The 26289-nt window shown below is 33.5% G+C and overlaps 3 protein-coding genes across 4 annotated transcripts in view; 1 reads left to right on the forward strand and 2 right to left on the reverse strand.

The window, feature by feature from the left end:
- Positions 1-26289, reverse strand: part of LOC114335305 (pancreatic lipase-related protein 3-like) — a 593140-nt gene that overhangs the window by 285577 nt on the left and 281274 nt on the right. The window lies entirely within an intron of this gene.
- LOC114334360 (lactosylceramide 4-alpha-galactosyltransferase) overlaps positions 2133-26289 on the forward strand; it is a 128748-nt gene continuing 104591 nt past the window's right edge. Inside the window, exon 1 of the mRNA XM_050646047.1 lies at positions 2133-2326. The gene's annotated coding sequence lies outside the window, so the exon portion shown is untranslated. The remainder of the gene's footprint in view (positions 2327-26289) is intronic.
- LOC126881663 (uncharacterized) lies at positions 10789-16217 on the reverse strand. Its single transcript, XM_050646052.1, has 2 exons — positions 16118-16217; positions 10789-11584 (listed from the first exon to the last, which is right to left on the reverse strand). Exons 1-2 carry the CDS (start codon positions 16142-16144, stop codon positions 10904-10906), a joined length of 708 nt encoding a protein of 235 aa, XP_050502009.1. The 5' UTR covers positions 16145-16217; the 3' UTR covers positions 10789-10903.

Consider the following 26289-nt stretch of genomic DNA (forward strand, 5'->3'; position numbering starts at 1 on the left):
CATGGAACCTATAAAAGGTTGGGCGTTTAAGGGTTAAGAGGCTACTGAAATATGAATGCCACATATCCATTTTCAATGAAAAATCTCTAACAGTTTTCGATATATTCGAAAAAATCGATTTTCATTTTGTAACTTCAAAAGGCTATAACTTTTTTTATGTGCATATTTGTACTAAGGTAAGTTAGGTTCAATCAAACTATTTTTGGTCCCAGAATATGTGATTAAATTTATGACCTGTATTTTCGTTACACCCATTCATGTACAAGAAAAAAAAAGTTATAATGAGAAATTTCAAAAATAATCGTAAAAAATATATAAAATAATATTTTTTTATATAAGGTATTATGTAATATTATATTATATAGGGTAGGTGGGGGCAAAGGTACGCATTTTCTAAATTTTCATCTCTAGTGAATCTCCTAATGCTTGAATTGGCACGGAGTATAGATGAAAGTGAAATTGATACATTTTGTAATCATATTAGGCAAGTGGAAATTCTTCAATATCATTTTTGTAGTGTTGATAACTTTTTGAAAAAAAAATGTAAATGCGTACCTTTGCCCCACTCAATGGGGCAAAAGTACGCATGTGCGTACTTTTGCGGATTTGGGACATTTTGCAATTAAGATAAAAGTAGCTGATAGATTATCAAGCTCAACTTGATATTCATTTTGAAGATTGACTTGAAACATGCATTTGCCAAGTCTACCTCACTGGGGGCAAAGGTACGCACTGCGGACGTTTGCCCCGTTTGTGTGCATTTTGTGGGAGTACTTTTGCCCCATCCGGCAACCAATAATATATCTAACCTCAATATCAAACTATGCACATGTGAACTTCAAACTGTCATGTGGAAGAAGTCTTCTAACAATAAACTTTCAACATGCCTAACCAATAATAATCTGAGTTTGAAAGATTAAGAATTGGACTCAATCAATTTTTAAGAAAAATTAGATCAAAAGGTACAAAAATCATTTTTACCTCATTTTTGTTGTTATATTCGCCCTGATTGCGCCAAAGTTTCTCATCCAATGCTACTGAGTAGTACACACATATGCAACAAGATGCTGTCGCCAACATATAAGAAGTTACTGAAAAATGTAAGTGCGTACCTTTGCCCCGTGCGTACCTTTGCCCCCACCTACCCTATACTATATATAGTATAATATTATATAATATATTATATCATAATATTATTTTATTTTTATATTATATTATAAAAAATCGTTAAAAGTATAAAACCTTGAAAAACCATAAACTTTAAAAAAAAATCGTACAACGTTATACAGTAGATTATTTTAAAGGTAATTGATTTCTATTCCTATTACGTGTATGTTACGTAGAAAAAAGTTATAGATATAGAACAATATTTGCGAAATAACAAGGAATAAAATTGCCCAAAATTGCTGTGAGTGGCGAACTTTGAAAAATCATATTTCGAAAAGTATAAATCCTAATTACCTTTACTAAACAACATTTTAAAGAAGAAATATGTAGGTTTTTTTTCTGTAAAGCAATGTCTATACCTATATCCTCGTGGACAAAAGTTATGGGACAAAAAACAAAATTTCTTTCTTTTGGGTTTCTTTGTGCTTTTTCTTTTGAATACCTATATTTTTGTAAAAAAGAGTATCATTGACTATAAAAAGTGATATTTAGATAGAAAATTTAACCAGGAACAATTTTTATGTAGATATGTTTGTACCAAAAGTGCATAGAACTCACACTAATGTAATCTGTGCCCAGGGACTAATTCACCCATTTCTCAAAAACGCACCCCTTTAAATGGTAGCACGCCGCGGTTTTTTCATATATAGATGTCCGTTGACCATATGAAATAATAAAACCCCGTTAACGTTGTAGTTTCTTTTAGCTATCTTATTTTGAATATCAATAGCCTATTTCAACCGTCGATAATAATTTATTATAAAACAAATTTATTCACAATTATCACGAAATAGATCAACCCCTTCCTTTGCTTGCTATCTATTCAAATCAAATCACCACTTTCATCCCGGTGGCGCGGCGCCAGAAAACCTGCTCCCTGGCCTAACAATCTGTCCTCGCTGTCTTTCATCGCCACCAACAGCACTAACACCAACCCTCCTTTTCTTATTATTTCATACATCCAGTCGGCCGGCCACCGCAATCAGTCAGTAGATACATGTTTAAAATTCCCAAGGATTTGTAGCCATTTCCGGGCTATTACCATTTTGATAATGTTGCGATACAAAACGGTCAAGTCAACGGTCAGTTACTAAAATGATAGTTCAGTGCGCGCTTTGACTGTTTATTTTTCAGTTTTTCCATTGGAAATGTGAAATAGGTGAGTCGAATTTTCTCTCTATTCCTTAGTTTTATTTTCTTTAATGCAAGTGAATGAACTGTAGACTATGTTATTGTTTTCTACCTCTCAAGACCCTTTTTGTTTGCTGTTAATAGTGTAAATAGGAATTTTTGAGGTTCAAAAATCTAACCTCCAAATTCTCACGTGTAGTTTTCAGGGCCGTATTTAGATGTTAATGCTTTTTCGAATATCATAAAACAATCCTATCATATTTCTATAAAGTTTGTTGAATTGTTGAATAAATGTAGAATGTAGAGGATGGTCATGAAACACTAACCAAATGGTAATATTTATGAACGTAAAGATACATGAAAGATCATAATTTTTAATATACTATTTAACAAAAAAGAGCGATATAATACCAGCAAGAGGCCAAAAATTCAAAATAAACAATGATACATTATTATGCTGTATGGAAGAATTAGTATTTTTATTTAGTTAGTGTTAACTAACTATGACAAAAAGTAAAAATAATAAATATTACGCAGGTAACAAATCTTTTATTATGCCCAGTGTTCTGCAAATTTTGCTTCTTCTTCTCCTTCTTTCTATGTAGATGACTGTCTGTTTTTTGAATGTGCCTCCAAAAAGTTTTCGTTTCATCGTTTTCGTGGTCTTCCCACTGATCGTCGTCCTAAACCGTCTCTCTCCGACCTTACTACCCTATTTGTTGTCATTCTGCTTACGTGGTCGTTCCATTCTACTCTTCTGCTTCTAACCCAGTTATTCACGTTCTCCACCTTGCATCTTCATTGCACATCTGACTTGTAGCTCTTTCCCATAGTGTCTTATCATCGATTTTTCGAAGGATTTTCATGTCTACTGTTTCTAGCATTATTTTTGTTCTGTCTGTCAGATCGTGTTTCTGCCGCGTATGTCATTATTTTTTCCCGATATTTTTATTTCTCCATATTGTTTCATTCAGGCAACCTGCGTCTCTGTTTGATCTTGCACTTGATATTTGATATTCACTTGATCTTCCACTTCTGTTTCGGCCTTTCCGTAGCTAGACAGACATATTTGAACTCGCATCCCTTGTTCTATTAAATCTGACCCTCTGAATTTGCTGTTTAACCTTCCGATGACCAACCTTTTTTGTTACACGGATGACCAACGGAGGTAAAAAATGACCCCAGGTCAAAATGACCTGGAATGAATGTTTTCAGCATTTAAATCTTCATCTAACAATACATCCTCGTTTTCTGCTACATTTCATCTTCTATATCATCATAAAAATCGCTGGCAGTAACAATTTCCTGTAACCCAGTCTCAGTAAGATATTTGCGGGCCATATCTTTTATGTACACAAAATACTAAGAAACTATAATAATATACGCCAGGAAATAATAATAATGACTAACTGTAGCAGACAGGAATGTCATGATTCGTACATAACAGGCACCACAGTCTAAAAATAGATTTTGATAACGCGCAGTGTAAAACTACTTGGAATTCCACATAATAGACGGTATTTTACTAAACATCAACTTCAGAATATTATATTTTTTATTCGTAAAATATAGTGAATTTTTTTTATTTCAAAATATGAGGATATCTAGAATGATATTAAAGTCAAATAAAAAAATAATGAGTTAAAAATTGAAAATACTTTTGAATTTATTAATGAAAAACATACGCTGGGGTCCAAATTTACCCCCTTGGTTATCCGAAGGTTAAAGCTTTACATAATTCTTCTTTAAGTATGCCAGGCCTGTCTAACTCACCATCTGATTGTTCTATTGAGTCTCGATCATCAGCAAAAGATTCGGATATGTAGATTTTCCATATTTCTGCTTCTTTCTGTTTATCTAGTATAAATCGGTTGTTCTTGTCGATAAATTTTGAGGATGTTTTATATTATGTGTCTTATAATATTATAAGTACATAATATGTGTTATCTCTTCTGAGGTAGAATAACACTATTGTGAATTCTTTCACGTGTTTCTATGTCTGCACTGTTTATTTACCCATTTTTCTATGACTTCTTTTACTTGTCTTTTAATGAATTTGTTGTTTATTATACACTACTCCAACCCAAGAAATTAACGCATCACCTTAAAAATGGGTAATTTTTGACGTTTCGAATTTCCTAAACCTGTTGGTGATTTCAGTGATTTTTTAATATGTTATAGCCTATTCTTTAACAATATCGCTGTAAAAATATTGTTGTTATTTATTTATTAAGCGCAACAGGCCTGTAGGCCTAGGGCTAAAATGTTTACATTTCTGATTGCATAAATAATAAATAACTTAATATAACTTACATAACTTATAAATTTTATTTAATTACACTTCAGTCTTTTTATACACTCCTTCACTACCTCCCTCCATCTCCTTCTGTCCAATGCTAATTCTTTCCATCTCTCAATGTTACGTTTCTTTAAGTCTTCGTACACACTGTCCTTCGATCTTTTATTTGGCCTGCCTTTCCTCCTCTTTTGTATTGGTCTTCGTGAGAGTACCATTTTTGGCATTCGTTTACTTCCCATTCTCTCGGTGTGCCCCAAATATCGTATTCTGTGTGCTTTGATCATCGTCGTGATCGTTGGCTCTTGATATAGTTCTTCCAATTCTTTTTTGGTTCTTCTTCTCCACTGACCTTCTATTTTCACACCTCCATATATTGCTCTTTGCATTTTTCTTTCCCATCTTTCTAAAAGGTCTGTTTCTGACTTTTTGAGCACTCATGTTTCGCATGCGTATGTTACTGTAGGTCTGATAACAGTCTTATAAATTCTTATTTTTGTTTTTCTTGATACGTATTTGGATTTCAATAGTGTGCGTAATGCTCCATATTTTTTATTTCGTTTAGCTATCCTTGCCTTTATCTCCCCTGCTTCATGACCATTTTTATCTATTTTGGCTCCCAGGTAAATCATTTCTTTGGCTCTTTTGAACCAGTATGTTTTTTCTCCATCTTTTGTTGTTAGACAGGTATATTGTCATTTTATACCGGGTGTACCAATTAAACTGTGTTTTTTTCCGAAAGTTCACCACACCCTGTGGAATATTCTAGCATGTATAAAATACTGAAATGAAAACCCAACTATACCCTCAGGTTTTCTTAACATCATTTCTTAACATCAACAAAAAAGACAACAGGTTTCGAAATTCGAGACACCCAAAATAACCCATTTTTAAGGTGGTGCGTTAATTTCTTGGAGTAGTGTGTAATGTTATATCCATCTATGTTATCTTTTTGTAGTTTTCTATCTTTCATCAGCTGTAGGAATTCATTGGCCATCCATACTTTTTCATTTTTCAAACTAAGTTCTCAATCCAGTAGCATAGAAACCGACAATAAATATCACACACACAGGAAGGCACACATCGAGATATATGGTTGAATCTGAGAGAAGAGGATATGGGACTACTGATGATGGGGCAAAAAAGCCCCGAAACCCGTATAGACTCTTACTGCACTCTCCGATTGGACTAGGATATAGTGCTGCTGCATTTTCAGGTTGCAACGGAATTGAAAATGTTTATACATTTTTAATTTATTTACTCTTTTGTGGAGTACTTAGGACATCTTCTCGTTGGAACTTTACCACGCTGAGCAGATGGGACGTGAATTATTTAATATTCCGCCCGGGAGGTAGGTCAAATTTAACCGGAGCATTTTAGCATGGCTGTTTTCTTTTTATCTAGTTAGGTGTTCCAAAGCTTATTAACAAATGATGTGTCAGCTGGCCCAAAACCGTGGATTTTAGGCAAGAAAAGGTAAAATGTGAAACTTGATGAAAAAACGCTACAACTTATATGTCAGATATTTATCTCCGCGACTTACGTGTATAATAGCCAAGAATACCTAGCTACTGGCTTTCACCCAGACAACTCGGGCTCAATTCCTGGCCCTGAAAATCTTTTTTGTTTTTAAAATTGACATTTTGATTTGAAAAATAATTATTTTTTGATAATACCAAGTTTTTATTATTTATACGACCCAATTTAAAAAAGTATCTATGTCTTTTATAGAATCGTAAACTATGAATTTTTGATCATAATATGATAATATTTATCATAATATCATTATGATTGACCTCCTTAATAAACAAAGTTATTGTACATAATCCCCTGAAGCTTCCTGAGTTAGTACGACCAATCTAAGTGAAAAAGGGGGTTGCCCCCTCCCCCGTATACGTTCTTTTTTGGACCCTAATTTTTCACTTTTCTATCACCAACCCCTTATTAATCTAAATATTTCCTTGCTCTCTATAATATATAAAAATGAATGTTTGTCTGTATGCCCCTTATCGAATCGTAAACTATGCATTTGATCATAATATGATGACCTCAATCAGCAATTTGTTAATAAGCTTTGGAACACCTAACTAAATAAAAAGAAAACAGCCATGCTAAAATGCTCCGGTTAAATTTGACACTACCTCTCTGGCTATTAATGTTCGTCTCGGCACCCGTATGGCTTATAATTTTTGAAAGCCGCGGAGGTAGTAACCAGTGAGTTTCCATCTGTTTTCAGTCTAGTGGTATGGAGAACGATAGTATTTATTGTCGGTTTCTATGCTACTGGATTGAGAACTTAGTTTGTTTCTTAGCAGATGTCGCTACGACATCCGTGGCATTTCTTTCTATGCAATCTGGGAAGGAACACATCGAGATATCTGGTTGAATCGGAGAGAAGAGGATATGGGACTACTGATGATGGGGCAAGAAAGCCCCGAAACCGGTATAGACTCTTCCTGCACTCTCCAATTGTACACGTCTCTAATTTTAAAACTTTTTAAAATTAATGTATAAAACTAGTTACTCTACTACTATTATATTAAACTAGTTATAAATTTTCATGGGATTGAAAGTTTTAATTATAATTGAATTAATTCTTTAATTACATGAACTTACTTTTAACTACATATTAAAAGACTATAGCAAAAATTGTTTTTATGCTTTCCGTTCAGTCACTTTAATCGTTGCCGTTAAAGAACTAACCAATTAACGAACATAAGGACATTAAAAGACTAATAGTTCAGACAAATAAGAAAAAAATATCATGTTGGTGGCACACGTGACCCGTCAAAATAGCCCATTCAAAACAGCTCCGTCAAAATAGGCCGGACACAAAATAGCCTCGACAAAATAGCCCGCAAACAAAATAGCCCCGACAAAATAGATCGGACACAAAATAGCCCCGGTCAAAACAGCCCCGGCTTAAATAGCCCCGGCTAAAACAGCCTCTTAGAAAACACCCCAATAAAAAGTTTTACCTTTTAACGGAGTACTTACCATTTATTTTAAATTAATATTCTAATTGGGAAATATGCCACAATTTACTTATAAAAATTATTTTATTTACGTTTCGACTTCCACTTCGGACGTCGTTGTCAAAATACAATATATTAATAAATTAAACAAAAATGTTGTTGCTCAGTAAAAAATTCTTCTAATAATTTAATTTAATCTGACTCATTCATATCGGCCATTCAGACGTACAGTATGGTGCAAATGGAAGGAATAAATTCGTTATTTCGTAAACCCGTGACGTTAAGGAAAAATCCTGAAATAGATCGATTTTTATTTTTAAATTACGATATTCTGTTATATATGTCATACTAGTGACGTCATCCATCTGGGAGTGATGATGTAATCGATGATTTTTTTAAATGAGAATAGAGGTCGTGTGCTAGCTCATTTGAAAGGTTATTTAATTCTCTATTTAGTAATACATATAAACAATTACATAATTATTTTTACAAGGTGTCCAAAATTTTTTTTTAATTTAAATTATTTGACAAAAAAAGAAGAATGTATGTAATTTATTTAATTTAAAATGCATTTTACTGTTGCCCTAAAACAGAAAAAAATGTTTATATCACAAATAAACATTGATTTTCGCTTAAATTAAATGTTCAAACTGCCAAGAGGCAGAGAAGACAGGACTCGAGTTCTCTGAAAAGACCATTTTTATTTAATGTGGTTAAAATTTAGTTAAGATGTGAATAGAGGATAAATACCATTTCCGAAAAAAATTATTTTTAAGGGATTATTTAATGATGAATTCTAAAGGGAGCTTTTTTGTCGGGGCTATTTGGTCGGGGCTATTTTGTCGGCGGGCTATTATTCCGCGGCTATTTTGTCTGCAGGCTATTTTGTCGGAGCTATTTTGTGTGCGGGATATTACGTCGGGGCTATTTTGTTGGAGCTTTTTTGACGGGGCTATTTTGACGGGGTACCGGTGACACAACCCCCTTTAGGCCGAAACTAAATTTTTTGAGTAGTATGGATATCTATAATAATAACCTGTAAGTTTCCTGCAGCCGATTTTGATGATATACATATTTATAAACAAATGAAGATCAAAAAACGGTACATTTTTGCTTTTTTCGTCTACAAAAAGTTAAGTATTTTAAACAAATTTGAGAGTGAGAAACTCATAAATCGTATAAAAAACTTCAATATGGCGTTCGCTGAATATGTCTCTCCTTATTAGTTGCTTAGAGAATTGCAAAATAAATAATAAATTTTGAGTTTTTATAAATATTCATAACTTATGTAAAAATTAACTTAGAACGTTCTTATTACACGGAATGCTGAGACTTCTCGTACTTAAATCATACCCTAAATTTCAAAGCAATTGGTCAAATAGTTTAAAAGGTTTAATTTTTTTGCAACGCTATAAGTCAGAAAATGATGAAGTTACAGTAATACTTTGGATAGTTTATGAAAGAAGAAGATTTATACTATTAATTTAATTAAAAAAAAATGACAAAAAATAATTCTAAATACTGCAAAATTATTTTGCAAAAACATGTGAATAAAAAAAAGGGGGGCAATTGTCCTAGGACAATTGTTTTCTTTCTAAATGTGTATAAAAATTTAGTCTTTCCAAATATGAAAAAATAATTTTTCTACGGGTAACGGTTAAAAAGTTATTCTAATTGTTTATAAATAAGCAAAAAATCGACGTGTTTTTGCAAAATAATTTTACACTGCACGGTTCCCGGGAAGGGGGGTTATCGTGGGAGGTCTTGTCACTGGGAATTTTCCGACGTCAACTTATTTCTTAATGATTCTTTAGTCAAAATTTACTGAGAGCGAAATCGCAGCACGTTCTTTTTTTAACTAAGCGCGAAATGCATTTTTTCTGCACAAAGCTCGACTATTCCGTAAGTATTTTACATCGTTTGAAATTCATATTGTATTTCCAATATTTTTTTCTTTCGCAAACTATCAGAAGTAGTTTTGGGGACATTAATATTAATACATTAGCCTGAATTTTTTTCAGATTTTTCTGACTGCTCTAAGACCACTTTTTGAGGCTTGGAAAATGATTTTTTTCACTTTTTTGACACTTTTAAACGCTTTTGAGATAGTTCTCTTTTTCAGGGTGAGTATATAAATTTACTTTATTCCATTAAATGATATTATTAGTATACATATAAAAACACAAAATACAAGCTTAAATTAGGCGCCAATTTGAAAAATAAACTAATATACACTCACGGACAAAAATTTTGCATAATTTGAAATTAACGTGTGAAACAAAAAAAAATTGTGCTGCCCCCAGTGTCATAGAAATAGGATTTCTTTTCAGAATCCGATGTTTTAATGTTTCATATAAATTTTATAATCGGATTTAAATTTAATGTGGGCTATATAGTGGCCAATATAATTTTTAAATTGAATCTCATCAAGGTAAGTATTCACTATTCTACCGACATTAAGACCTGCGTCATGGTACACGAATTTGTTATCCAATATGGCTGGTAAATGGCAAAACTTGATCTTCTAAAATGTTTTTAATGTACATATCAGCTGTCATTCACCCAATCTCCTCCACAAATTCAGTATCTCCTTACCAAGAAATACCACTCCATAGCACTATGCTGCCACCATCAAAATTAACCCTCTGCATGTGGTTACATCTGGCATACCGTTCACCATATGGAAGCAAGATTTACAAGACTTCGTCTACAGAAGAGTTGGCGAACAGTCTGTTAGTTGTAACCTCATACAGAACGTTAGTTTTGGTGCTGGCGACATAGTGCTATGGAACGGTATTGCTTTGAAAGGACATACCGAACACGTGAAGGTGATTAGGCGAATGCCAACTGATATGTACATTGAAAACATTTTAGAATATCATGTTTTGCTATTTGAAAGCCATATTGGATATGACATATTGGTGCTAATGCACTTCTTCTTGTCGGTAGCATGGTGAATACTTATCTTGATGAGATTCAATTTAAAAATTATATTGGCCAGTATATAGCCCAGATCAGATTTAAATCCGATTATAGTATTTATGTGATACTTTAAAAAATGGCATTCGGAAAATAAATCCTATTCCTATGATACAGGAGGGCTAAGGATAGCAGCACAAAAAATTTCATTCTACATGCATATGCAATATTTTTGTCCGAGAGTATATAAGTGAGATACGTATTTTTGCACTATATGTAGATGTTACAGGTAGAAATTCGATAACATACATAATTTTTTTTTTTTTTTTTTTTTTATTAACAAAAATCGCATCAGCCAAATTGGCTATTAGCGAAACAATAGTGGTGAACAATAATTTTTAATACATTTGTGTTTTTATATATTGTATAAAATGTTAATTGCACTTAGGAACCTCTTTAAATTTGACATATTGCACTGTAGGCCTAAAATGTCACTCAGTTTGTTTGGTATATTGTACAATATGCGCTTTGGCGTTAATGCTGCGCAATTCTCCAATAAATGTTTGATTGTTAACTTTTCTTCACAGTTGTCACATCTTGGTTCTTGTTTGTAGGAAAAAACATGACTATTAGTTAATCGCGTATGACCCAATCGGAGTCGCGTTAATATTACCTGGTCTCTCCGGCTTGTTGGTAATGTTGGCCAGGGTTTTATCGATTTTTTAATTTCGCGTAGCTTGGCCGATGACACTTTCCACTTTTCTTCCCACATATACCGCACTTTACGTTTGACCGCCGCTTTCACATCCGCACTCGTAAATGTTTCCGTACACTCCGCACTATCACTAGTTGCAGCTTCTTTTGCAGCGTTGTCTGCCTCTTCATTTCCTTGAATTCCAATATGGGATGGTATCCAGAGGAATATGATAATTTTTCCATTCAGTTGAGCGGTATGAACTTCTTGTTTTATTTTGATAACCAAAGGATTAGATGGGTAGACATATTGGATTGACTGTACCGAACTTAGAGAGTCTGTGAGTATGATATATTTGGTATTACTGGACGCATTGACAGCAAGGGTGGCCTGGTATAGAGCGTATAATTCAGCAGAGTAAATAGAGTACTCTGAAGGGAGTTTGTATTTATTTGTTGATGTTGGGGTTATGACTGCAGCACCAGTGCCTTCATTTGATTTAGATGCATCGGTGTATACTTGTGTATACTCCTTGTAATTGCGGAGTATATCATTGAAGGCGGATTTGATTAACTGTGGGTTTGTTGAATGTTTATCGAAAGAAATGAGGTCTGTTAGGCACTGAGGGTTCTTTATTTGCCACGGAGGAATTGAGGACAGTTTGGAAGGAAAGCATTCTGGGAACGCATAGTTTATTTGATTTAAGTAGCTTCTAATTCTTGCGTAGAAGGGTTTGGCCGTTCTTGGTTTATTTATGAAGAGATTTGGGAACTTTTCTGTAAAACAATTTTGTATAGTAGGGTTTTTTGAGTTACACCTGATTTTTGCGGCGTATGCTACACTTAAATAAACTCTTCTGTCTTCTAAGGAGGGTTCTCCAACTTCACAATACAGACTTTCGATTGGTGTTGTGCGAAAAGCTCCAGATATTATACGTAAAGCGAGATTGTGAAGACTGTCAAGTTTTTTCAGCAGCGTCTTAGCCGCTGTAGAATACACAGTAGACCCATAATCTAATTTTGATCTGATTAATGTTCTGTATAACATTAAAAGTGTTTGGCGATCCGCACCCCATTCTTTATTGGCCAGAGTTTTTAGAAGATTTAGTCGCTTGTGACAAGATAACATCAGATTTGTTATATGAAGTTTCCAGCTTAAGGTTTCTTCGAATGTCATGCCCAAGAACTTAATTGACGTTGCACGCTTTAGGTTTTCATCACATAGTCTTAGGTTGGGGATATTTGTGACGTTTCTCTTTGAAAACAAGATGAAGCGAGTTTTTTCAGCGGAAAAACAGAAACCTGTTTTTTGTGACCAGATTTCTAAGTCTTGTATAAAGTTCTGTGTATGACGAAATATATTTTGTATATTTTTACCTTTGCAGAAAACTACAAGATCATCTGCGTAGACTCGTGCCTTTACAGGCGATTTTAGGTTTTTGAGGATATCATTGATTGCCACTATGAAGAGAGTAGGACTTATAACCGAGCCTTGAGGGATACCATTTTCTGGATACATTATATCTGATGTTATGTTATTTGTCCTAACTCTGAAAGTTCTATTTTGAAGGAAATTTTTAATAAAGAATAGGCTGTGACCTTGAATGTTCCAACTATGTAATTTTTTTATTATATAGTCGTGCCAGGCTGTATCGAAAGCTCTTGATATGTCAAAGAAAACCGCTAGACATTTACCCCCTAGTGCGAATGCTTCAGAAATGTCACTCTCCAAATCTATGATATTATCTATAGTTGACCTTTGGTCTCTAAAACCACTTTGTTCTGGAATAATCAAATCTTGTCTCTCCAAGTGCCATCTTAGTCTATTGTTAATAATCTTTTCTAGTAACTTACACATGGCGCATGTTAAAGATATCGGTCTGTATGACTCGGGACTTGTCTTAATACTATTAGGTTTTTGTATAGGTATTACTATGGATTCATGCCATTTTTCAGGAAATTTGTGTTGAAGCCAAATAATGTTAAACAGATCTAGAAGTTGTTTGTGAGCGCTCGCTGGAAGGTGTTTAATAAAAATACTAGGAATATCGTCCGGGCCAGCGCTAGTTTCTTTAATATTTGATAATGCTTCCGTATACTCTAATTGAGAAATGGGTAAATTTAACGGTTCATCTGTGTTAGGAGTAATGCTAATTTTCTTATTTTCTTCATGTTGTTTGTAATTAATGAAAGATTTTTTATAATTAATATTACTGGATCGGTTTTTGTATGTGTTAGCAAGGATTTTAGCAATCTCAGTATTACTAGTAACTGCCTTTCCATTTCTCTCGAGGCTTTTGATATTCTGATTGCTGTTTAATCCAGATATTCTTCTGACTTTGTTCCATACTTCAGTCATGGGAGTGTTTGCATTTAACGTTGATACATATTGAGTCCATGACTGGCGTTTGGCATTTCTAGTTGTCTTCTTGGCTATTGCACGTTGTTTTGTATATTCAATTTTATTCTCGAGAGTCTTGTAGCGCTTGTATTTGTTAAAAGCTCTTTTGCTAGATTCAACTGCTGTTTTGCATTCATGGTTCCACCATGGGACGGGGTTGCGTTGTTTTATGTATGAAGTTTTTCCTATTGCTCTTTCTGCTGCTTCTGTGATAATGGTAACAATGTTCTTAAGGGTCTCGTCTATGTTTGAGGTGCTTTTAAATGTGGTCATACTGCTTTCGACTAAATTTGAAAAAAGATTCCAGTTAGGATTTTTTAAATTCCATTTTGGGGTAAATGTCCGTCCACGTTGGTTTTTGTTGTTATGAATAAAAATTGGGTAGTGATCACTGTTATACAAGAAATCCAGCCTATCCCAGGTGAGCTGTGGGGTCAGACCTGGTTCGCATATCGTAAGGTCTATACATGAAGATTCACCGTTCTGTATATTAAATCTAGTGGGTCTGCCGTCGTTTAAGACTGAAAGGTTGGACTGTTCAAATATCTCTTCCAGCAATCTTCCTCTGGTATTTATAGTAGAAGAGCCCCATGAAAAGTTGTGAGCATTAAAATCGCCCAAAATAAGCCTGGGTTGGGGAATTTGTTGTAAGAGTTCAGTTAATGCTTCTGAGTCTACTTGCGTTGATGAAGGTAAGTATAAGTTACAAACGTAGATATTTGGACTCGAGTTAACTTTAATGCAAATTGCTTCTAGATTAGTTTGGAGAGGAACTACTGTAGTTTCAATTGACTTTTTTACAAAGATAGCTACTCCACCACTGGCTTTATCTTGGTTAGTTCTGTTTTTGCAGTAATTTTTAAATTTTTTTAAAGCTTGTATGTTTTCATTTTTGAAATTAGTCTCCTGAAGACAAATTATATCTGGATTGTGTCTGGACAGAATTATTTGGAGCATTGGAAGGTTATTATAGAAACCGTTAATGTTCCACTGCAAAATTGATGAGAAGCCCATTTATAATAAATAAAACTGAAATTTGGGATTGTCACAGAAGTTCATGACTCTATTCTTGAGAAAACTCACTTTCAGTCTCTGATGCCTCAGTATCCGAGTAAGCCATCTGTAAATGCTTCAATAGTTTCTTTCTAATTTTTGTACATCTAGCTTTAATCGATCTTTGTTTGAAATACGGGTATATTGCTGTTAGCATTTTCACTAAAGCTTCAAATTCGCTAGTGTAGTTTTTTATGATGCTGACTGGGTCCTGTGCACCATAAACATTTTCAAATAGATCGGATATTTGATCAAAATCAAGAACAAATGAAGGGTTTTGCTCTGAGATGAATGCCTTGGTCGGTTCCATGAGTACGTGAGTTGGAGTCTTTCCCTTACTTTTCTTTGGTTTTTTAGCTGGAGCAACATTAGGTTTAACAAATGGTTCAAGACTTTGGTTTTCTGAATTAGCATCTTGCGCTAGAGGAGGTGTAACAATGTCATCCAAACTGCGTTTTGAGCTATTTTGTGTGGACTGGGTTGTATCTATATTGATAATTGGTTGTGAGGTTGGAGTTTTTGAGGGGTTGGTTGAAAGTATTTCGGAAGGTATGGGTTGCGAAGATGATTGGGAGTGGGGGTTTTGGTTATAATTTTCAGAAACTGATTCTTGGATTGTTTTGCAATTTGCTGCAGTGTGGCCTGGCCTTTTACATGAAAAACAGATCAAGGAATCTTGTGCAAAATAAATTCTATAGTTGGTGTTATCATAATTCATTAATATGGATTCAGGTATTGGGGCAAGCGGTGGTGTGATAAAGATTTGTCGTCTAAAACTATAAATGTGGTTGAATTCCGGCAAACCGGCGCTTATCTTGAGAAATGACATGGGAGACATGGGTTGAAGGCCCAATTTTTCAATTTCTTGAATTAATACAGCATGCGGTATGGAGGGACAAGCGTTTGACAGAATTAGCCTTTGTGATGGAGTGATTAGTTTGCGTGCTTGGACTTTTTGGTTATTAATTTCTATGGATCCTCCATAGTTATTCATGAAATTTTCAACGACATTTTTGTTTGCAAGGTACATACACACTCTGTTGTTAGAAAGCCTTGAGGAAAATAGGATATTTTTGGGCTCGATCAACTTTCCTAGTGAAATCAGATAATCTTGAAGTTTAAGGTTTTCAATGGATGGGAATACAATGGCTTGTTCTTTTGTTGGAAATTGTTGTTCAATCAAAGCAGTAGAATAAGTTTTAGTAGTGTTTTCCATTTGGGCGCTCCTGTAGTCAGAAGTCCCGGCAGTCGGATTTGACATATTTTATTTATTATTCAAAACTAAGTAAATCCTGAAATACGGACCTGTCTTACAACAGGTGATTTTATCATGTCGTTATAGATAACGAATAAACGTGTTTAGGGTTTTTTGTATCAAACCGACTTCTGATAAATAATAAATTCCAGTGAAATAACTTGGCTTTATATAATTTTAAAGAGTACTTACGTACAATAATTGAACGCACTATAATACACTTATATATGCGAAAATAAAATTTTTTTACTCATTAGCTACTATCTAAATAACTATTTTGTTTGGAGCTGACAAATACGCACCAACTAGTATACCTGCCAGGACCGAACTCCAACATACATAATTATAATATATTATTTACTTATTTTATAAATAAATATGCAGATATATGTTGACCGCAAAATATTAACAATTATTAGAGATATTTAGATGTATAATAAATTGGCAAAGTGTTACATTTTTTGTACTGAAAAAGAAAACATTTTTTTTTAAATAATAATATTATTATGACATTATAATGCCATTTTAAATATGCGTTCCATTATACCTTTGTACGGCACTAATTTTTTGTCGAATTCGGCATGGTTATTGAATTTCTACCTGTAACACTTGTAGTGCAAAAATACACACCTCTCTTATTGTTAATTTTTTAAATTGGCGCATAATATAAGCTTGTATTTTGTCTTTATATAATATATACTAATAATAATATCATTAAATTGAATAAAGTATATTTATATATTCACACCCGGAAAAAGAGCACTATCTCAAAAGCGTTTAAAACTGTTAAAAAAGTGAAAAAATCATTTTCAAAGCCTCAAAAAGTGGTCTTAGAGTAGTCAGAAAAATCTGAAAAAATTCAGGCTAATGTATTAATGTCACCAAAACTACTTCTGAGAGTTTTTGATAGAAAAAAAATATTGGTAATACAATATGAATTTCAAACGGTGTAAAATGCTTACGGAATAGTAGAGCTTTGTGCAGAAAAAATGCAATTCGCGCTTAGTTAAAAAAAGAACGTTCTGCGATTTCGCTCTCAGTGAATTTTTACTAAAGAATCATTAATAAATAAGTTGACGCCGGAAAATTCCCAGTGACAAGACCTCCCACGATAACCCCCCTTCCCGGGAACCGTGACTGTTTACAATTACTTTTTGTCATTTTTTTAATTAAGGTAATAGAATAAATGTTCTTCTTTCATAAACTGTCCAAAGTGTTACAACCTCATAATTTTCTGACTTATAGTGTTGCAAAAAAAAATAATTTGGGATAAACAAATTAAATACCTTTTAAACTATTTGACCAATTGCTTTGAAATTTAACATATAATTTAAGTACCAGAAGTCTCAGCAATTCTTGTAATAAGAAGGTTCTAAGTTCGTTTTTACATAAGTTATGAATATTTATAGCCTTACACCACTATGTGGTAAAAAGGTTTTTTGAAAATATATGAATATTTATAAAAACTCAAAATTTATGATTTATTTTGCAATTTTCTAAGCAACCAATAAGAATAGACATATTCAGCGATCGCCATATTGAAATTTTTTAGACGATTTATGAGTTTCTTACTCTCAAATTTGTTTAAAATGCTTATCTTTTTTATTATAGACGAAAAAAGCGAAAATTTACCGTTTTTTGATCTTCATTTGTTTATAACTATGTATATCATCAAAATCGGCTGCAGGAACCATAAAGATTATTAATATACGGTTTGTTCGTAGAACGATCAGCAACCGTTGCCAACCATCAGACGCATGCGCGTTCGTAGTCTACGAACTCTAACCGTTAACTGCGCAACGCCAACTGTTAACTGCGCATGCGTCTGATGGTTGGCAACGGTTTCTGATCGTTTGGATCGTACTACGAACAAACCTATAGATGTCCATACTACTCAAACAATTTTATTTCGGCCTGGAGGAGGATATGTCACGAGAAAAATCTTATATCTCTGGACTATAACCGATCCATTAGAGACCTAACCCATTGTTTAATTCCTAATTAATCAAGACGCAGACGCATAAATACATTTTTAATATATTATTATTGACACTATTCATTGCCACTTCCGACTTTATTTTGCAATGTACGTGACAAAAACGATCAATGTAAACAAACAGTGTCGTGACTGTATCCACTGGTATTGGGGGCCCGAGGGTATTTTCGCGCATTCACAACTCAGGGTGATTGGTATTTGGTATCGACTCTTCAAAGAACATGGATAGAAGCAACACCGAAAAAACAAAAAAAAAAGGCGTAAGCCAACAAAAAAATCACACAAAAACAAAAAATCTTGAGTTCCGAGCCATTGGACCGAGCTCAGTTGGGCTTGGTACAATGGCTGGGGGCCCAAGCAAGCAATTTTTAGTTCCGCGGTTAAGTAAGTAAGAGGATAAAGGCATAGAGCGCATCACGCTGAGCCTAATAATTTTGCATTCGATTAGGGTACCACATGGAATCTTATTACCCAGGATTCCATTGTGAAGAGCATTTGGCTTCGATAGTTGTGCCCTCATCGCGCATCAGCGTGCTATCGGGGGGGGGGGGAAGGGATGGCCTGGGGCATTGGAGCGAGGTGGGGTGATCCATGTTTGAACTCGGGTCAAAACACCTCGCCCCAATGAATTGTTACACCCGAATGTACTTTTTCGATAGGGTGGACATCTCCCACAGGTCGGGTTGAATCAAATTGCTTGCTTGCTTGCAGAAGCAACACCGCGAGGATCTATCGCAAATCGTCCTAGTCCTAGTCCATAACCGTAATATAATATTAAAACTATTTGTATATAAGTACAAGCAAACAACTAGAAATAGGCTGATTTTTCTGACTTACTACAAGAAATTTAAGAGTGGTAAACGCAGTCCCTTAAATAACATAAAATAAATTCAATTAAATTAAAAACTATCGCTCCGTACGTAGATAGAAGAAAGCTAAGCTTCTCCTCCTCGGTAATCACTGGAGTTCCAAATTCGGTTTTTCTTCTTCAAAATGGCTTGGATGCTAGTTCGGTTGACTCCAGACACAGCTGCTACTTGGCTCGTACATAACAGAATTTAGGTAAACATGTCCTAATACTGCAATTTCAGAAAGTTGATTAACTACAGGCCCTTCAGTTTCTCGTCTTTTATTATCTACATCCCAGTTCCAATTACATACTTCCTACTGTCGCGTTTATCCTGATGACGTTCATTAACTTGGTGAGCTATCATATTGACCCATTTATTGTTCATAAAATACAACGAAACGCTATCTACGACCTTTCCGGAATGGAATAAACCGTGGTAATAAGTTTTCAATGACTACAAATTAATGCTTACATATGATATTCACTTTCATATTCTTTTGTGTGTTTCTGTCATATAATTTATTTAGTTTGGCAAATATGACAAAAAAAAGCTGGGCGAAGAAAGAGATTAAATGTAAACCATTGGCGTACTAAGGGGTGTATTCTGTAACATTTCCATTAAATTTAAGAGGCCTCTAAAATTTAACTTTTAACGGTCCTCTAAAACTTTTGGGTTAGATTGACATTCTGTAAACACATATTATAGAGGACCGCTAAAATAATATTTTTTTAGAGGAATCCTCTAAAAGGTTTTGGAACAAATACGGCAACGTTGCACGTTGATCGTTTTTGAACTACTTTCAACCTAGAAATTGACCGAAAACTGACTGTCAGAGGCCAAAAACCTTAAGAAGAAGAAGAAATTGACAGTTTCCTAGAAAATAATATTTATTGGATTTTTGATTTAATTATTTTTTAGTAAAACTCATATTTTCCAATTAAACATTTTTATTTATAAAGTTATACCTACATTAAAATATTGCTGAAAAATTGCATATCTTATTTCTTCTCCCCTTCGACACTAATTTTGGTCAAATGGTCTATTTGCAATAACAGTAAGGTCATCTTATTAATCTCTACCTGGTTATATAAACATTCTGAAACTTCACCTTTATAAACATTTGGTACGTTTTGTAATGTTCCACAATTAACTTTAAATAATTTTACCTGCATTAATAGGATTTAATTGCTTTGACAAACATCTTTGACTTCCAGCACTTTTTCAATCACATTTCTAGGTAGATAGGTACCTATGTACTTCCTTTGAAATGGTAATTGTAGTTACTTTCAGGTCAATTACTTTTTGTTTTTGTTGTAATCTAAAATCAGCTCTACAAAAAGAAACAAAAATTTGAATTTTGTTGCTTATAGGTGTACTGTGTCGATTGTAAAGTAAAATGAGACTTACCTTTCATTATTATTTATTAAGTACTTCTTCACCAAATACATTATAGAAAGCCATTTGCCATTTTTAAATATTTATCTCCAGTATAATACAAGAATAAACTACTATTCATACAAACATAACCCAACAAAAATAATTAAACCACATTTAACGGACTGCTAAAAATTTAGCGGGTACGTTTTGACATCCTCTAAAATATTTTTATTTAGAGGGAGTTTTAACGGTTTAGGTTATGATTTTAACGGATGTATGATTTACAGAATACCAAAATATTTTTAGCGGGGGCTAAAATTTTAGAGGGCTCTAAAATTTAGCGGAAGTGTTACGGAATACACCCCTAAATCAACTAATTAAGTAGGTAAATGGAACTCGAAAGTTTAAATGCCTTTTTAAATAAATAAAATAAGGTGTAATTGATGGAGATACTTGTTCATATTATACCCTTCAGTTCGCAGACGACCAAGTAATTTTTGCAAATGATAAGAAGGACTTGGAATATATGGAGCGCAAACTAAAGGAGGAATATGAAAAATGGGGTCTACACATGAATATGGACAAAACACAATCTTTAAGTATTGGTGAAGAAACAATCGATTTGATTATGGAGAATAATAAAACAATAAAAACATGATGAAGTTATAACTACTTATTAGGAGTACTGTTCAACAAAGAAGGATCAGATGATGATGACATTACAAACAGAATAAATAAAGCCAGAAGAATAATATAATTAAATCGTTAAATAGAATATTGTGGAGTAAAGACATAGGAGAACAACGAAAAGTAACAATTTATAATACGACCAAGTAATTTGTGCAAATGATAAGAAGGACTTGGAATATATGGAGCGCAAACTAAAGGAGGAATATGAAAAATGGGGTCTACACATGAATATGGACAAAACACAATCTTTAAGTATTGGCGAAGAAACAACCGATTTGATTATGGAGAATAATAAAACAATAAAAACATGAGGAAGTTATAACTACTTATTAGGAGTACTGTTCAACAAAGAAGGAACAGATGATGATGACATTACAAACAGAATAAATAAAGCCAGAAGAATAATTAAATCGTTAAATGGAATATTGTGGAGTAAAGACATTGGAGAACAACAAAAAGTAACAATTTATAATACGACCAAGTAATTTGTGCAAATGATAACAAGGACTTGGAATATATGGAGCGCAAACTAAAGGAGGAATATGAAAAATGGGGTCTACACATGAATATGGACAAAACCCAATCTTTAAGTATTGGTGAAGAAACAACCGATTTGATTATGGGGAACAATAAAACAATAATAACATGCGGAAGTTATAACTACTTGGGAGTACTATTCAACAAAGAAAGAACATATGATGATGGCATTACAAACAGAATAAATAAAGCCAGAAGAATGATTAAATCGTTAAATGGAATATTGTGGAGTAAAGACATAGGAGAACAACGCAAAGTAACAATTTATAATACGTTGATAAAAAGCACGTTGATGTACGGTTCTGAAACGAGGAGGATTAAAGAACATCAAAAGAGAAAACTAGAGGCTACGGAGATGCACGCAATAAGACGATCAAACAGAACATCAAAGTTGGAGAGGATTCGAAATGAAATAATAAAAGAAAGAATGGGTGTAACAAAAACAATTACTGACTGCATAGCGGAGAAACAATTAACCTGGTACGGGCACGTTCAAAGGATGAGCGAGGAACGACTCCCTAAAATAACAATGAGATCGGTACCAAGAAAAAAACGAAAAAGAGGAAGACTGAAAAAATCTTGGATTTTTGGTATACGGATATCTATAAGCGAAAGGGGATTATCCGATAAGAACTGGAACAACCGAGGGAACTGGCGCTTAGGCATCTGACAACGTCGCAGGACGTTATAAACCGAAATTATACATATACATTATACATATTATATAAATAAGGTGTTGGACTGAATTTAAAAATTTAAAGACTAATGTACAGAAAACTGGAAGGGAAAAAAATATATCTTCTTCTTCTTCTTGCAGTACCGTCTCCTATCGGAGGTTGGCTACCATCACAGCAATTTTAACTTTGTTGGCTGCAGCTCTGAACAACTGTATTGAACTGCACCCATACCACTCTCTTAAATTTCGCAACCAGGAAATCCTCCTACGTCCCACATTTCTCTTTCCCGAGATTTTTCCTTGGATGATGAGTCTTAGCAGAGAGTACTTTTCTCCTCTCATTATGTGGCCTAGATATTCCAGTTTTTTCGTTTGTATGATTTTTATGACTTCGCATTCCTTCCCCATCTTCAGCAGAACATCTTGATTTGTTACTCTTTCTGTCCATGGTATTTTCCACATTCTCCTGTAACACCACATCTCGAATGCCTCAATGTTTTCGATGTCTATCTTTTTCAGCGTCCAAGCTTCCATTACGTACAGCAGAACGGAGAAAACATAGCACCTCAATATTCTTGTTCTTAAGTTTATATTTATGTCCCGGCTGCATAGGAACTTTTTCATTTTGACAAACGATTGTCTCGCTATCTCTATTCGCCTCTTGATTTCTCTTGTCTGGTCATTAGTATCAGTGAAGCAAACCCCTAAATATTTGTAGGACGTAGCTCTTTCAACTGGCTGATTATTTATTGTTAAATTCACATTGGTGTATAGTTTCTTCGTTACAATCATGAATTTAGTCTTTTTGATGTTCAGTTTTAGACCACATTTATTGGTATGAGTATTTATGTTTTCCATCAAATACTGTAAATTTGCTAGATTATCTGTTACTATTAGCGTGTCATCAGCGTATCGTATATTGTTAATTAACTCTCCGTTAATGTTCATACCAATATTTTGCTCTAGGAGTGCTTCCTGCCATATTGTTTCGCTATATATATTGAATAGTAGTGGAGAAAGCACACAACCCTGACGCACACCTCGACGAATCTCAATTTCTTCGGTTAAAGATTGACCCCTATTGCCATTAAAACATGAAAACATTAAAACTCTTGTTTACGGATCAGAGTAAAATATGACCATTTAAAATGTGACCATTATATGTGACCACTAAGTAAATTGTTCATTGAGTAATGTCCTGATTAATATAATTTAGGGACTCGTTGTTTCTTGTGAAATTTATAGCGTGCTAATAACACATGGTATAATTAAGGATTAATTAGTTGGGCTACATATCCCCTACTAAACAATAATTAATATCATTGAATAATTAGTTACAATTATTGTTTATGTATTTTTGTCTGTTTTAAGTAAATATTACATCATCGAATGATGTCCGAGATGGGAATATTTTTAATTGTAATGACTACTACTACTAATATAACAAGATTAATCTTTTAGCTGAACAAACTTCTGTGTTTAAATACTCTGTTATTGGTATGAACCCTGTTTGTGTTTAATTTGGATGTATGTATTTACTTAATAGTTACGATTGATGTACCGTCAAGCGTCAAGGTATTACATGTAATAGGCGAATCTTTAAACTTTGACCAATAACACTGATAACCTGTATACAATAATAGTCGACCTTTTATAGAAAATATACCAAATATATTATCATCATCATCAATGTCGTTCGTTGTAATGTTTCGTGAGTCTTTGCCGCGTTCACTATTATCTCCCATGTTTGTCGGTCCTATGCTGTGCCACTATTTCCCATTGTCTCACTCTCATTTTCTCCAGATCTTTTCTGACTGCACCTTTCCACATTTTTCTAGGGCGTCCAACAGACCTTCTGCCATCTGACCTTTCAGAAAACACATTGTTTATAAGGCGATTGTCGTTACTGTGTACCAAGGACAAATAAAAAAATGAAAATACTATTTCAATATTTTAATACAAAACGCTTTTTGCAGTATTTTTGTACTTCTTCACTTCTAACGATTGTGAAGTAACATATGTAAAGCAAGTCAATTGCAACGGTTATAGTTGATAAAAATATATTATTATTTAAAAAATGTATTAAAAAATTTTTAACTACTTAAACCACAAAAATCTTAAGTGGTATAATGGGGTCTACCCCAAAGTCCCGACTGCCAAAATCCCGACAACCACAATCCCGACGGCCAAAATCCCGACACGCCAGAATCCCGACAGGCCAAAATCCCGACAGGCCAGAATCCCGACACCTTTGATAAATTTCTTTTTAACATATAGTTACATTTATTTTTGGTTTTTTGTTTATGGCTATCTGTGTTTTATTTTTTGTTACTAAACAATAGTATTTACCATTTAAAATTAACTAATTTTCTAAATAAAATTTCTAACATGGGTATATGAATTAAATTATTTTTTTTGCCAATATAGTCCAATAATATATGTATAATCAAATCCTGAATTCAAGTTTACTTTCATAATATACTTAATAGATATTATCATGTCACTTACAACTAGTGTTACCAGGTGTCCCGATTTGCGCGGGACGTCCCGATTTTAAGAGGTCTGGAGACGCGTACCGATTTGTACCTGATCGGGACACTAAATGTCCCGATTTTCACCCACGAAAACCAATTTCAGGAGGACTTACAATGAATTTTATAACTATGTTATAAAAACAATTCACTCAAAAAAGCGGCAAAATCGAATGAAAAATATAATTTTAATAAAAAATAAATAATTTACTTAATCTACGATTTTTTTTTTGTAATTTTGTCTAATTATTATTATTATGTAGGATTAAATACAGATTATAGAAACACCTTGTAGTCCAGTAAATGAACTGGAAATACGGCGATACCGTGTAATTTTCAGGATCAATTCCGAATTGCATAAAAATTTGGACGGCTTATGCCGTTGCCTGCTTTTACTCGGGAGGTGACAGTCACCCCCTACTTGGGGGGTGAAAAACGGAAAACGGATAAATTGACTAATTCTAAGCAATTTTAGTTCTATAGAATTTTAACTTAGTTAATACTTTTCGAGTTATTTACGATTGAAAATGTTTATTTTTCGACAAAAAATCACGTTTTCAGGCGATTTTCACAAATAACTCAAAAAGTAAATATTTGATTGAAAAAAATATTCTTAGCAAAAATGTAGCATAATATAAAAAAATTAAAAAAATTGTGAACTCGTAAAGTCTATAGACCCAGCAAATGCAAAGTTGTAGCTCATGAAAAATACATTCTTATTCGTCAAATTCCAAATCAAATATTTCAACGTGAAATAACCAAGAAATGAAGCACTTTTCGGGAAAACCCAATTAAAACTTTTTTATTAAAGCTTTATTTTTATGTTTTAAAAAAGTATCTTGCATCAAAACTAAGAGGGTTATGCTCAAAACCAAGTTGACTCCTTTTTTTTGGTAAAAAAATCGTGAAAATCTCACCCTACTTAGCACCCAAATGAAATTAATCGTTACCACTTTACAAACAATTTAATTTACTTATGTATTTTTTCATGATTGAAAGGGCCTGAACGAGTCACTAATCACGAGTGTATGCAAAATATGAACAGCCATATTTGAACCAATTTTGGTCTAACAGGAAAACAAAATGAATCATATCATATTTATAAAAGTAAAACCTACCTACTTTTTACTCCTTGAGATTTTCAGTATCCCTAATACTTTTTAAGTTATTTTGAAAAAAGGGCATTTTCCAATATTTTAGGAAATTTTTTTTTTATTATAAAACCAATTTTTTTTCAAAACCAAGCACTCATAACCGGTAAACCTTACAGATCGTATAAACAATACACATATAAAGTAAATGGTAAAGCGGTAACGTTTAATTTTATTTACGGTGCTTAATAGGGGGAGATTTTCACGATTTTCTTTTTACCAAAAAAGGAGCCAATTTTATTTTGAGCGTACTCGCTTAGTTTTAATGCTAGAGACTTTTATATAAAACAAAATTAAAGATTTTTTTAAACACTTTAAAAAGTTTTTGCTTAATTTTTTGGATATTTCAAGTTGAAAAATTCGATTTGGAATTTGACGAACAAGAAGGTATTTTTGATGAGCTACAACTTTGCGTTTACTGGTTTTATAGACTTTCTGAACAAACAATTTTTTTTTGCTTTTTTAAGAGCTACATTTTTGCTAAGAATATTTTTTTCGGTAAAATTACTTGAAAAGTATTGACTTAGTTTAAAAATTATATAGAACAAAAATTTTATAGAGTTAGTCAGTTGATCCATTTTGGGACTTAC

The sequence above is a fragment of the Diabrotica virgifera genome, chromosome 3 (genome assembly GCF_917563875.1).
Source record: "Diabrotica virgifera virgifera chromosome 3, PGI_DIABVI_V3a".
Lineage (NCBI taxonomy): Eukaryota > Metazoa > Arthropoda > Insecta > Coleoptera > Chrysomelidae > Diabrotica > Diabrotica virgifera.

What these genes read in the sequence shown, in the direction of transcription:
- LOC126881663 (XM_050646052.1), bottom strand. Translation starts at nt 16,144, where the DNA reads ATGAGTAAAAAAATTTTATTTTCGCAT. An exon ending in AAAAAATTTTATTTTCGCAT is followed by an intron (nt 11,585 to 16,117) that starts ATATAAGTGTAT and finishes GCTGAATTATAC; the next exon opens with GCTCTATACCAGGCCACCCT.